This window comes from Ranitomeya variabilis, chromosome 2 (assembly GCF_051348905.1).
Source record: "Ranitomeya variabilis isolate aRanVar5 chromosome 2, aRanVar5.hap1, whole genome shotgun sequence".
Taxonomy (NCBI): Eukaryota; Metazoa; Chordata; class Amphibia; order Anura; family Dendrobatidae; genus Ranitomeya; species Ranitomeya variabilis.
The window spans coordinates 775,468,994-775,483,457 of NC_135233.1; the positions used below are offsets into that span (position 1 = coordinate 775,468,994).

At 43.3% G+C, this 14,464-nt stretch overlaps 1 protein-coding gene across 2 annotated transcripts in view; it reads right to left on the reverse strand.

Moving 5' to 3' along the window:
• Positions 1-14,464, reverse strand: part of ORC3 (origin recognition complex subunit 3) — a 114,015-nt gene that overhangs the window by 37,417 nt on the left and 62,134 nt on the right. For both annotated transcript variants that reach the window (XM_077289749.1, XM_077289750.1), the window contains exon 13: positions 2,467-2,583. In XM_077289749.1, the coding sequence (XP_077145864.1) occupies positions 2,467-2,583 (117 nt within the window). The remainder of the gene's footprint in view (positions 1-2,466; positions 2,584-14,464) is intronic.

A 14,464-nucleotide genomic window follows, 5' to 3' on the forward strand; every position in this document is an offset into this window, starting at 1 on the left:
AGTGGCACAATGGTAATGCCCAAATGTATATAATGAGCATGGCCGTGGAACACAGTACTTATATGGATGGACCGATTGTTTTTAATCTAGTCCTATCCACCCACCGAATATGTTGCAGTGTTTTCCTGACTATTATAGACAACATCAGAATGGTCTACTGAGGCCAGATGTAATTTAATGTAGAATAGATTGTTATCCCAAAAAGAAGACCAGAGTCATGGGGAATAAGGAGAAGATGTATAGAAAGGCCAATATATAATGTAATCCTGCCGAAAATGGAGAAATATTATAGAAGGTACGGGACACCACCGACATATGGGACTTGACACTTCAAAAGGAATGAAGGAAGGCTCCCTGTTACACACCTTCCAAAAAAACTACACTCCTGAACCCTGCCTAACGTGGAGGTTGGCACCCTGGAAGATCCCTGCGCATGTGGCGCCCCCACTCAACGACGGCTGTCCCTGTATACCTATCCCTATAATCCCTATGTTAGGACAGATAGGGAAGAAAAACGGCATTCAAACATGTGAGGGATTAAACAAAATTAGCTTATTTATTAGAGAGTGGGTTGGGGATATGTACCTAGAACTTGTAATGATGGCTGGAAACCTGCCTGACGCGGGGGTTGGCACCCTAAATATATTACGTTATGGCGCCCCCACTCATCGAAGGCTGTCCCTACCTAAAATGTCCCTATAACCTCTCTTGGAGGCAGACGTGTGTAGGGGAAAGGACGGAAGGGGAAGGGATACTGTACCTATAGAAAGCAGTTGTAGGGCTGTAATTCGTTCAGTCCTAATGGTTGGACTGTCTTAAGGTAAAAAGAGCCTTCCTTCATTCCTTTTGAAGTGTCAAGTCCCATATGTCGGTGGTGTCCCGTACCTTCTATAATATTTCTCCATTTTTGGCAGGATTACATTATATATTGGCCTTTCTATACATCTTCTCCTTATTCCCCATGACTCTGGTCTTATTTTTGGGATAACAATCTATTCTACATTAAATTACATCTGGCCTCAGTAGACCATTCTGATGTTGTCTATAATAGTCAGGAAAACACTGCAACATATTCGGTGGGTGGATAGGACTAGATTAAAAACAATCGGTCCATCCATATAAGTACTGTGTTCCACGGCCATGCTCATTATATACATTTGGGCATTACCATTGTGCCACTCAGTACATTTGAGACAAACTCCGAGAGGGTTTCATATTGATTACATGTGGGTATGGAGCTCACATAGATTTTGTGCCGGGCGGCGCATGACAGTGGAGTGGAGCGCTTGCGTTCCATCTCCATGACACTCAGCGTTTCACTGCCCGTACGAGCGCTCCGATATACCAGATACATTTTGCGCAGTACAGGAAGCGTGTCACACGCCAGGGGCGGAGTCCCAAAGGCGCTCTTCCGGACTTGGCGCTTTTAAAACACGGACGAGGTAAGATCTGTAAAGTGGCAGTTTTTCACTCCCCTGATGAGTCCTATCGGACGAAACGCGTCGGGAGACGCCATGACTGTATGAGGGGCATGCTCATCCTTTGAGAGATACGTTAACTCTCTCCAACTTTGGGTGAGATCTAACAGTTTACATAGTGGCTCTGTGTTGCGGAACTTGCACACATTGATGCCCGAGGCTAACAGTGCCTGAAATAGAAGGATGGTGACCGTACTATCTATTGTATGACGGTGATACATGTGGCTACAACGGTATGGTCTACATTTGTCCATGACTGAGCATGATCAGTTTAGGTTTACAAGAAACTGACATTAAGTGACAATTGGGTCAAGTGATCACTATACATGACCATTGTCACGATCTACCGCCACATATGCGTATTGAACAAAGGATAAAATTGTTGATAATTGTGGCAAATACCACTACATTCATTATTGCCAATAGATATTGATAATGGTCCTTAGGTATACGGGCATGATATACAGAGTATTTGGGTACAGCCCATGAAACACAAACAAATTGTGCGTGTCCTACATGGAGTGCACTAGTTTTGATGTTTATTGAATCATTGTCCAGATGATACGCATAGCCTAAGTTACTCTATAGTACTGTCGGATACGTATGTTTTTAGTATCCCCCTTTTTTTCTTTTCTATTCTGTGTTTGTCAGGGTTCACCTACACACAAGGGTTTTTTTCTTTTCCCTGCTCCTTGCTATGTTATGTTGTTTATCTTGAGTAATTTTAGACACACCTATTAAAAGGTTAAGTTTTATCCAATCGCTATTTATTATTGCAAATATTTGGAAGGTGCTAACTATGTAAAAATCATGCAATGTGATTTTATGATTTTTTTTCAAGATTCTGTCTATCACAGTTGAAGTGTACCTACGATAAAAAATTACCGACCTCTCTATTCTTTGTAGGCGGGAAAATTAGCAAAATCGGTAGCGTATCAAATACTTATTTTCCTCACTGTATAGCAGACCGACAGTTCGCAATGCTTACCTGCTTTCCAAGAGGATACTTTGGAAGAATGCATGTGAAATTATGCAGACACCTTAAAACCGGGATAAAATTTTCATGATACATGTGCAGATCTTCCAAAAACTTTTTGGCCATTCCCTAAAAAATAAATCAAAGTAAAATCAAAACGATTACACACACACACACACACACACTCTATATAACATAAGCAGCTAAACTATTGAGACACAGTCCCATTGTCACAGATGTATAAAATCCAGCCCCTAGCCATGTAGTTTGCTAACACATTTGTGAAAGAATTATTTATTTCACTGGCTTATATCGAGCTATTGCATTCCACAGTGCTTTACAGACATCATCATCATTACTGTCCCCATTGGGCTCACAATCTAAATTCCCTATCAGTAGGTCTCTGGAGAAGGAGTTGTTCTAAATTTGCATGTGGTACTACAATAGGATGTCACTGTTGTAACAAGTCAGTTCACGAATGTAATTTTTCTTTCTTTTTCATGGTGAACTATGAGTGGTATTATTGAAAAGTTTAGGAAACACAGTGGCAGGCCACAAAGTTACAGAGCGGGGTCACCGAGTGCTAATAAACATTATGCAGACGAGTCTCCAATGCTCTGCTGACTTAACAGCAAACCTCCTCTGGCTTAAATATTAGCACAAAGCCTCAATGAGTTTTCCATGGCCAGGAGGCTGCATGCTTGCCATACATCACCAAGCACAAAGTTGCGTATAGTAATATAAAGCATGCCACATCTTAACCTTTAGTGTCACTGAAGAGAAAGCTAAAGCCTCTTACGTTCTGGAAAAGAGAAAATCTTTAGGAATCAGCGTACGACGACATTTTGGTGTATGCTTCCAACTTTACTGAAAGTTTAGAGTAGGCAGTCTTCGGTTGCAGCATGACTGTGCCCCAGTGCAGCAAGCAGAGCCCATAAACCAGACAAAAAGAGAAATACACCAGTAATGCGCACACCTAAATAATAAGACGTAGGCAGATCGTTTTTGTTCAATAAACTAATTCTGTATTATGCTGGTGTGCACATTACTAGTATATTTCTGTTCTTGTCTGGTATCTAATGCGGATACACAACGGGGCACCCTCCTGGGATATATGGCATGCACCCACTATTTATATTAGCAGAGCCCATAAAGGCATGGTGGGGCGAGTTTGCAGTGGAAGTACATGCTTTGCCTGCAGAGTCCTGGCCTCAACCCTACTTAACAGCTTTGGGATGAACTAAAAATGCAGATTGTAAACCAGACCATCTTGTAAAACAAAGTCTGACTAGAATCAGCAATAGTATGGTCAGTTTGACCTGCCAATAAATACTAGCAGGAGCATTAGGATATTAGCAAGGAGAGGTCTCATGAACTAAAACATAACTTATTAAAACCACTAAAAACCCTGGATAAAAAGGTGGTAACCAGCAAAATACTTAAGTGATAAAGTGCTTGTGCTTAAAGTCAACCAAGTTATTGGGGACTGCCCTTGTGAGGGCAGGAGCAATACAGGGGCATGACAGGTGATGATAGGAAATCTCCCCCCCCCCCCCACCCCATATATAATCCTTCTGCTCCTGCATGTCTTTGACCTTGCTTACATAGTGCCATTAATTCCACAGCGCTTTACATACATTATCACGGCTGTCCCCAAGGGGGCTCACAACCTAAATTCCCTGTCAGCATGTCTGGAATGTGGGAGGAAACCGGAGAACCAGGAGGAAACCCACACAAACACGAGGAGGACATACAAACTCCTTGCAGATGTTGTCCTTGGTGGGATTTGAACCCAGAACTCAGCGCAGTGGTAGGCACTGAGCCACCATGCTTCCTCTTAAGTTGATATTGTTTTTAAAGGTGAAGAACAAGTTAAATGTAAAACTTTCACAAGACAAATTAGACATACTATAAGAGCACCCGCAACTCTTGAGAACAATTGTAACAAATGTGTGGTCTCACTGCATTAAAGTGGACTGGAGATAGGAGAGTATGAATGAACTTATGTATTATCAGTGTGATGCTATTCACTACTCACGGACAAGTGGTGAGGTTGGGTAGTGAAGAGGTCAGAGGTCAAAAGCTAGTGTCGGGGTCGTAACGACAAATACCCTTCCTTCACCAGTCATTCCAAATTAAACTATAATAAAAAGAAATAAAAAGAAATAAAAATGCCCTGAGGAAGAGAGCAGGAACGCTCTTGAAACGCGTAGGCTAAAATAAACCATTTTAAATATATCCCGTGAGCGCGGTCTTCATTTTGCCTAAGACTACAAATTAAACTATAAGCATGTGGTACCGGGTAAGAATGAGTCAGGCAGGTAGCTGGTTCAATCTAAGTGCATGCTCGTGGATCCACACACATGTGTGTAACCGTCACAGCAACTCAACTTTATTTTAGAATACACAATATTATATTGAGTGTTAGGGGAAGGCGTGCATTAGGCGGGGTTTAAGCTAGCATTCAGTCTTTCTGATTTGTTCTGACATCTTCTGGTGGATCCTCCTTTTCTTCACATTCCTGAGTTTCATTTCTGAAGAAATGAATCTCAATCCTTCGGACACTAAACTGAAACGAAACTCAACACTGGCAACCATCTTTAAATACAATTACATTTGCATTAGCAAGGAATTAGGAAAAACTTATTGTTTCACAGTATAAGAGTATAAAAGTACAAAAGTATATAAGAAAGTATATTTTCACCTTGACAATCCCCCCTAAACACTAAGTTTTTCCCTTAACCCCTTCACCCCAAAGCCTGTTTTCACCTAAGTGACACGGCCAATTTTTACAATTCTGACCACTGTCACTTTATGAGGTCATAACTCTGAAACGCTTCAACGGATCCTGGTGATTCTGAGATTGTTTTCTCGTGACATATTGTACTTTATGATAGTGGTAAAACTTCTTCGATATGACTTGCATTTATTTGTGAAAAAAACAGAAATTTGTCGAAAATTATGAAAATTTAGCAATTTTCAAATTTTTCGTTTTTATGCCCTTAAATTAGAGAGTTATATCACATAATATAGTTAATAAACAACATTTCCCACATGTCTGCTTTACATCAGCACAATTTTGGAAACATAATTTTTTTTTGTTAGGGAGTTATAAGGGTTAAAAGTTGACCAGCGATTTCTCATTTTTGCAACAAAATTTGCAAAACCATTTTTTTTACGGACCACCTCACACTTGAAGTGACTTTGAGGGGTCTATATGACAGAAAATGCCCAAAATTGACACCATTCTAAAAACTGCACACCTCAAGGTACTCAAAACCACATTCAAAAAGTTTATTAACCCTTCAGGTGCTTCACAGGAATTTTTGGAATGTTTAAAAAAACTTGAACATTTAACTTTTTTTTCACAAAATTTTTACTTCAGATCCAATTTGTTTTATTTTACCAAGGGTAACAGGAGAAATTGGACCAAAAAAGTTGTTGTACAATTTGTCCGGAGTACGCCGATACCCCACATGTTGGGGTAAACCATTGATTGGGCACATGGCAGAGCTCGGAAAGGAAGAAGCGCCATTTGACTTTTCAATGCAAAATTGGCTGGAATTGAGATCGGAACCCATGTCGTGTTTGGAGAGCCCCTGATGTGCCTAAACAGTGGAAACCCCCACAAGTGACACCATTTTGGAAAGTAGACCCTCTAAGGAACTAATCTAGATGTGTGGTGAGCACTTTGAACCTCCAAGTGCTTCACAGAAGTTTATAATGTACAGCCGTAAAAAAAAATTAATATTCATTTTCACAAAAAATGATCTTTTTGCACCAAATTTTTTATTTTCCCAAGGGTAGCAGGATAAATTGGACCCCAAAAGTTGTTGTGCAATTTGTCCTGAGTACGCTGATACTTCATATATGGGGATAAACCACTGTTTGGGCGCATGGCAGAGATCGGAAGGGAAGGAGCGCCATTTGACTTTTCAATGCAAAATTGGCTGGAATTGAGATCGGAACCCATGTCGTGTTTGGAGAGCCCCTGACGTGCCTAAACAGTGGAAACACCCACAAGTGACACCATTTTGGAAAGAAGACCCCCCAAGGAACTTATCTAGATGTGTGGTGAGCACTTTTAACCCCCAGTTGTTTCACTAAAGTTTAGAATGTAGCGCTGTGAAAATTAAAAAATCATTTTTTCTTTCCACAAAATGATGTTTTAGCCCACAATTTTTTTTTTCCCCAAGGGTAACAGGAGAAATTGGACCACAAAAGTTATTGTCCAATTTATCCTGAGTACGCTGATACACCATACATTGGGGGGAACCACTGTTTGGGCACACGGCAAAGCTCGGAAGGGAAGGAGCGCCGTTTGAAATGCAGACTTAGATGGATTGGTCTGCAGGTGTCATGTTGCATTTGCAGAGCCCCTGATGTACCTAAACAGTAGAAACCCCCCACAAGTGACCCCATATTGGAAACTAGACCCCCCACGGAACTTATCTAGATGTGTTGTGAGAACTTTGAACCCCCAAGTGCTTCACTACAGTTTATAACGCAGAGCCGCGAAAATAAAAAATATTTTTTTTTCCACGAAAATTATATTTTAGCCCCCATGTTTTTATTTTCCCAAGGGTAAGGCTGGATTCACACTTGGGTTTTTATCTGCATGCGTTTTTTAAAAACGCATGTGTGAAAAAACGCATGTAAACGCGGTAAAACACATGCGTTTTTTAGACGCATGCGTTTTTATAGAAAAACACAAGAAAACAAGAAAAAAACAAAAAACCCTAACCCTACCCCAAACCTGAAATACGTGGCACTGAAATACGTTTATATACGTATATATGTGCCACGTATATAAGTGCCACGTATTTCACGTAAATGCCACGATATTTCAGTGCCACGTATTTCACTGAAATATCGTGGCACTTAAATACGTGGCACTGAAAGATGTGGCACTGAAATATCGTGGCACTGAAATACCGTGGCACTGAAATACCGTGGCACTGAAAGACGTGGCACTGAAAGACGTGGCACTGAAATACGTGGCACTGAAATACGTGGCACTGAAATACGTGGCACTGAAATACGTGGCACTGAAATACGTGGCACTATGACTGTCAGAAAATGTTCATTAAACGGTTAGGGGGTGAGTTTAGGGGTAGGGTTAGGGTTTGGATCCCTTTATCACCTTGGTGGTGGGTGACTTTTCAGTGTGTGTGTTCTGGCTTTTTTCTATAAAAACGCATGCGTTTTTAACGCAAACAAACGCGTTGAGATCGGACACCATGTCGCGTTTGGAGAGCCCCTGATGTGCCTAAACAGTGAAAAATCCCCAATTCTAACTGAAACCCTAACCCCAACCCTAACCCCAGCCCTAACCCTAGTGCTACTTTCACACTAGCGTTTTTTTTGCATACGTCGCAATGCGTCGTTTTGGCGAAAAAACGCATCCTGCAAAGTCATCTGCAGGATGCGTTTTTTCCCCATAGACTAACATTAGCGACGTATTGACACACGTCGCAAGCGTCGTGCGACGGTTGCGTCGTGTTGCGGCAGACCGCCGGCAGCAAAAAACGTTACATGTAACTTTTTTTGTGCTGACGGTCCACCATTTCCGACCGCGCATGCACGGCTGGAACTCCACCCCCACCTCCCCGCACCTCACAATGGGGCAGCGGATGCGTGGAAAAACAGCATCCGCTGCCCCCGTTGTGCGGCGCTTGCACAGTATGCGTCGGTATGTCGGGCCGACGCAGCGCGACGGCCCCGTACCGACGCTAGTGTGAAAGTAGCCTAACGGGAAAATGGAAATAAATATATTTTTTTACATTTTATTATTTTTCCCTAACTAAGGGGGTGATGAAGGGGGATTTGATTTACTTTTATAGCGTTTTTTGGGCGGATTTTTATGGTTGGCAGCCATCACACACTAAAAGACGCTTTTCATTGCAAAAAATAGTTTTTACATCACCACACTTTGAGAGCTATAATTTTTCCATATTTTGGTCCACAGAGTCATGTGAGATCTTGTTTTTTGCGGGACGAGTTGACGTTTTTATTGGTACCATTTTCGGGCACATGACATTTTTTGATCGCTTTTTATTCCGATTTTTGGGAGGCGGAATGAACAAAAACCAGCAATTCCTGAAATTCTTTTAGGGGGGGGCGTTTATACCGTTCCACGTTTGGTAAAAAGGATAAAGCAGTTTTATTCTTCGGGTCAGTACGATTACAGCGATACCTCATTTATGTAATTTTTTTATGTTTTGGCGCTTTTACACAATAAAAACTATTTTATATAAAAAAATAATTGTTTTTGCACGCTTTATTCTGAGGACTATAACTTTTTTATTTTTCTGCTGCTGATGCTGTATGGCGGCTTTTTTTTTGCGGGACAAGATGACGTTTTCAGCGGTACCATGGTTATTTATATCCGTCTTTTTGATCGCGTGTTATTCCACTTTCTGTTTGGCGGTATGAGAATAAAGCGTTGTTTTTTGCCTCGTTTTTTTTATTTTTTTATTACGGTGTTCACTGAAGGGGTTAACTAGTGATATAGTTTTATAGGTGGGGTCGTTACGGACGTGGCGATACTAAATATGTGTACTTTTATTGTGTGATTTTTTTTTTATTTAGATAAAGAAATGTATTTATGGGAATATTTTTTTTTTTTTTCTTTATTTAGGAATTTATTTTATTTTTTTACACATGTGGAAAATTTTTTTTTTTACTTTGTCCCAGGGGGGGACATCACAGATCGGTGATCTGACAGTGTGCACAGCACTCAGTCAGATCATCGATCTGACAGGCACATTGCAGAGGCTTGCCGGCGCCTGCTATGAGGAATTCTCAGCAGACGCCGGCAAGCAGGGTCATCTCATGACCCGGAAGGAGTCTCGCGGCCATCTTGGATCCGGGGACTCCTTCCAGGTCACCAGAGCAGCGCGATCTCATAGCGCTGCTCCGGTGGGAGAGCGCAGGGAGCCCCCGTCCCTGCGCGATCCCCCTCTATGCCGCTGTCACTATTGACAGCGGCATCAGAGGGGTTAAATGCCCGCGATCGGCGACAGCGCCGATCGTGGGCATTGCTGCGGGGTGTCAGCTGTCATATACAGCTGACACCCGCACCCGATCACCGCGGCGCTCAGCGCGAGACCGCGGTGATCGGGGCGCCGTACTAGTACTGCGGCTGGCACTAATGCAGTGCCGGCAGCGCCGTACTAGTACGGCGCATGGCACGAAGGGGTTAAAGAAAGATCCTTCGAGACTGTCCATGTGATGGGAAAAGGGGAGGTGGATTTCTTCATCCAGACACCTCAGAAACTCTCCCCTAGCGAGAGGCCTCCAGGCAGCTGAACCCTTCACTAACCTCACATGGAGTTCTCCCACTATCCCTAAACTAAATCTCTTAACATCATCTGAGAATGGGGGGTTTTATTTACTCTCTTGAGGGGGACATACTTAGGGATCTTCCCTGGATCAGTACCATCGTACTCTGGTGGGTCTACTTCTTGATTGAGGAAGGTGCCAGTCGGAGTTGCTTTGGCAATAACCTTTTTATACAAGGGAATAACACAACAGAGAATTATAGATCCAATTACAAGGAAAGCAATCAGTACTAAACAAGCTTGTTGAAGGAATCCCTTGATCCCACCTAACCAACTGGAGAAGAAAGATGTGTCTATTCCAGCATACATGACACATCGTCTTATTGTCCTAATTCATTCAACTTCTTTAGAAACCTTCAGGTCTTTTGGATCTTCATTTCGCCATTCTGGCTGTCTATATTTCGTATCGTAAGTCTTTGGTCATACCGTCAATGAATGTATTTACCAATACTCTATCATCAAGTGGGTTTATGGGACTGTACTCCATGTCTTCTCATTTCAGCTGTAACCGTCCAAAGTATAGCTCTACACTTTCTCCTTTTGTCACAAATGTAGAAAATCTTAATTTGCGTCCTAGCACGTCACCTGTTTTTGTGCTCACTAACTACCTAGGCCTGCCTAGGTGCACTTATACGTCCATCATATAATCATTATTTGTCTGTAAAATGAGAAAGGTTGGTTCTCAGGGTCAGCCAATTGCTTTAGCGTAGCTAGCTAGTCAGAGGGCCTCCAGGGATAATACTCCTGTATCTGTCTTACCCTACCTGATGTGGTTGGTTCTCTGGTGGTGGGGAGTGACATGACATGCTGGTCTACAGCTCCTTCCCAAAAGGATTACTGTCAGCCTACTCCTGAAAGTTAATGTCCCCACTATCCACCAACCACAATCCTGTGTCAGCTTCTTATATCACTGCATGTGATCTTGTCTGGACAGGATTCAGTGTAATTCTCTTAGGTCGGGTTGCAGCACGGGTCATACAAGTGTTAGGGCCCAAGCCCTCAACTATATCCTGAAAGGCATCACAGCTATAATTGACAAATCTTTGTTCTCTGTAATATATATATATTTGATCCATTCAACATTTTTATTAATCTGCACTTGTGGGACTGTAGAAGCAATGCCAGCATAAATCTGGTTCTGGGCTTTAAACTGGTCAGGCACCCCCCTTGGCACTCCAGTGGTATCAATATATACTAGTGGATCTTCTTCATAACTCATGTGGAGCTGATCAAAACTTCTCCTCTTTCTGGTAGGTTCATCAGGTATCTTTAGTGTACATATACTGTGTATGTTTAATTAGCAAATCAGTATCTAGAGAACTGTTCCCTTTGCAGAAACCTGTCTTGAAGATCCCTACTGGTGTACCTGTGGTGTCTTGGGAATTATAGCAGGTGTAATTGTCAGCTAATACGGTTACTTCTCCTGGGACCTTTAGTCTAGGTTCCTTATGAATTAGTGGGACATAATCTGGGCAATCAGTGGGCTTCAAACCTTTCAACAGATTCATGACACAGGCAGTGATGTTGTCATCAGGAAAAAGCAATGCATGTGTGTATAGATGCGTAATCGCAGCAGCACAAGCAATACATCCTACAGAGATATTCTGGACTCTTACATTGTATCTCAACCATTCTAACCACAGGTTTTTTCTTGGGGCTGTTTGTGTTTCTATGGAGAAAACCTCTTGCCAACTGAGACCTGGAATGGGGATCACTTCATTAACTACATTTTGCAAACGCTCATTTGGGCCTGTCTTAGCTGTACTGGTAACAGGGGGCTTTGGTTGGTCTGAAACTAATATCCTGGAGCTGTACATGGCCTAAATTCCCATAATATCCAGCACTAAATACATAATTATAATGCCTTCCCAATACGAACGTCTGCAGGTCAGCAGATTGGGGGTTTTCAAGATTCAGGAGGAGGGGGTGACAACTTCTACCCCATTTACAGCCCCTAAGTGGTTGCAGAAGGGCTGTTAGATGCATTCTCTCACGAAGACTCCTACCCGTCCCATCCTTAGGGAACATGGCTTCGCTAGGTTTATATCCCCAATCATCCCCTGTATTCCAGGCAGTATCTGTCCAATAATAACGGTTATTGTTGTCATTTCTGGTAACACATATATAAAACTGGATGATCCTCTCTACCACCCGTCCAGTCTCAAGGCACTTGACTACATCACAGAAATCAAATCGCCAGATATTCACCAGGGCTGTCAGATTTACCCAGAGAATAGTGGGGCCAGAATTCTTATTTACAATAGGGGCCGAAGAAGTAGGGGCGAGGATGGCCCCCATTTCCAGGATCAAAAACAACAGCAACATTTCCTTTCAGTCACTACTGTGACTAAACACTGGTTCGGTCTCTTTTACAGTGTGAGGCGTGGATCCAGATGCTCTTTCCTTCAAGTTTTACTGCAGTGGGGGGTGACCAGGATCACTGTGTGGGGTCCTTCAAATCTCGTCTGGAGACAATCTCTGCGCACAAACTTTTTCACATACACCAGGTCTCCTGGCACAAAGGGATGGTGTCCAGGAACCTTGTCTGGGTCTGGAAAAGAACTGAAGACAGTTAAATGCACTTTGGCAAGGTGTCCATGTAAGGCCCGCACATAGCTAGTCAAGTCCTGGTACTTGAGCTGCAACTGTTGTGGAAAGAAACATTCAAAATTGGGGCTCCTGCCAAACAGAATCTCATACGGTGACAGTCCTGTCTTCCTGTTTGGGGTATATCTTACTGAAAACAAAGCTAGAGGAAGGCATTCTGTCCATGGTTTACCAGTCTCTGTCATTGCCTTCTGGATTTTAAGCTTAAGAGTTCCATTTAGTCTCTCCACTTTTCCACTGCTCTGCGGATGGTATGGAGTATGCAATGCTTGACTTACCCCCAGTGCAGCCATTACCTCTGACATGATCTCTCCAGTAAAATGGGAACTCCGATCGCTTTCAATGACTTCAGGAACTCCATACCTGCATATGATCTCAGCCATCAGTTTCTTCGCCGTTGTCTTAGCCGTAGCTTTGGCAACTGGGTAGGCTTCTGGCCAACCTGAAAATAAATCAATGCAGACCAACACATACTCATACGTCCCTACTCTGGACAACTGAATATAATCAATCTGCAGTCTCTGGAATTGGTTAAAAGGCCGGGGAGTGTGTTTGGATGGACTTTTCACTGTCCTACTCTGATTATGTGTGGCACATATCATGCAGCTCTGTACCTGCCTCTCTGCGCAGGTGGAAAACCCTGGGGGCAATCCATTGTCTCTGTAGGGTGTCACACATGGCCGTCTTCGAGTGGTGCACATTCCCGTGCAGAACCTGTGCCATCATTGGGTACAGTACCTGTGGTAGGCAGACCTTTTCACCCGCCCCCCCCCCCATAGTCCAGTGACGGTATCAGAGCAAGCCCCTATCTTTTGCCACCTATTTTTCTCCTCCTTACTTGCCTGTTCTTGTAACCGGGCTAAGATGTCTTTCAACACAAGTGGAGATGGTGGGGTGTCTAGGTGATGTACTCAAGAGGCCACAGGAGTGCTTGCTGCTTTCTTGGCAGCCTGGTCTGCCAGTGCGTTACCCTTTGTCCGTCCACCAGTGCCTTTGGTATGTGCCTTTACCTTTATGATGCCTGCTTGGGTGGGAAGCTGTAGTGCATTCATAAGTTGCTGGACTGCCTCAGCATGTTTAAAGGGGTGGCCATTTGCTGTCAGGAAAGCCCTGGCTCTCCAGATAGGCCCATAATCGTGTGCAATGCCAAAAGCATACCTGGAATCAGTGTAGATATTTACAGTCTTACCTTCTGCTAGTTTGCTCTGTTTCTTGTGCAGACATATGAGCTGGCATTGACTCTGCCTTGATTACCTCATGTTCTGAGACCACAGCATATCTGGTACAGCAGCGTCCTTGGTCATCTTGGTGACGGGATCCATCTACAAAAAGCTCAAAATCAGCATTAGAATGGGCACACTAGAGACCAGCCGTTTCCTGAAACATCAATTCTAGACAATCATATGGTTTGGAAACCTAATCTTGTTCATCTGGATCCATTCTAGAAAGAAAAAGAGTGTCCTTGCTCATGTCACCTACTCCTCCCCCCTTTGGATCCAGGGGAACTAGGAGAAAAGTAGCGGGGTTCAGGACAGTGCACCTTTTCAAAGTCACATTAGCACACTGGAGTCGCAGCTGTCCAGCCATGGACATGTGGCTAGATTGTACTTGGTTAAGGATACTATGTACATCGTGTGGGGTGTGGACCATCAGTGGGTGATCCAAAACAATCTCTGAAGACTTGTGTAGCAACAGCTGGACAGACAACACGGCCCGAACTCAGAAGGGGCTTCCTCTTGCCACCGTATCCAGGCGGCCACTGTAATAAGCAACAGATCTCTGTTTGTCTCCATAAAACTGAGTCAGCACACCTGTAGCATGCCCTGCATAAGTGAGCTCTATCTGCAAGGCAGTCTGCAATACTGTACGGCAGTGCTCGGGTGTCTTGTAATCATATACGGGGCCTGCAGTGTGTAACACTATATCACAGGGCAAATTCCCTCTTTGGGTGGACCTAGCGTCTCCTGGATGCAAGGGGCCATAAACGGTAAAGTAGGCCTGAGACTCTTGGGCTATGACTGGGCTTCCCTTGTTGGCTATCTGCTGGGCCAAACCACCTC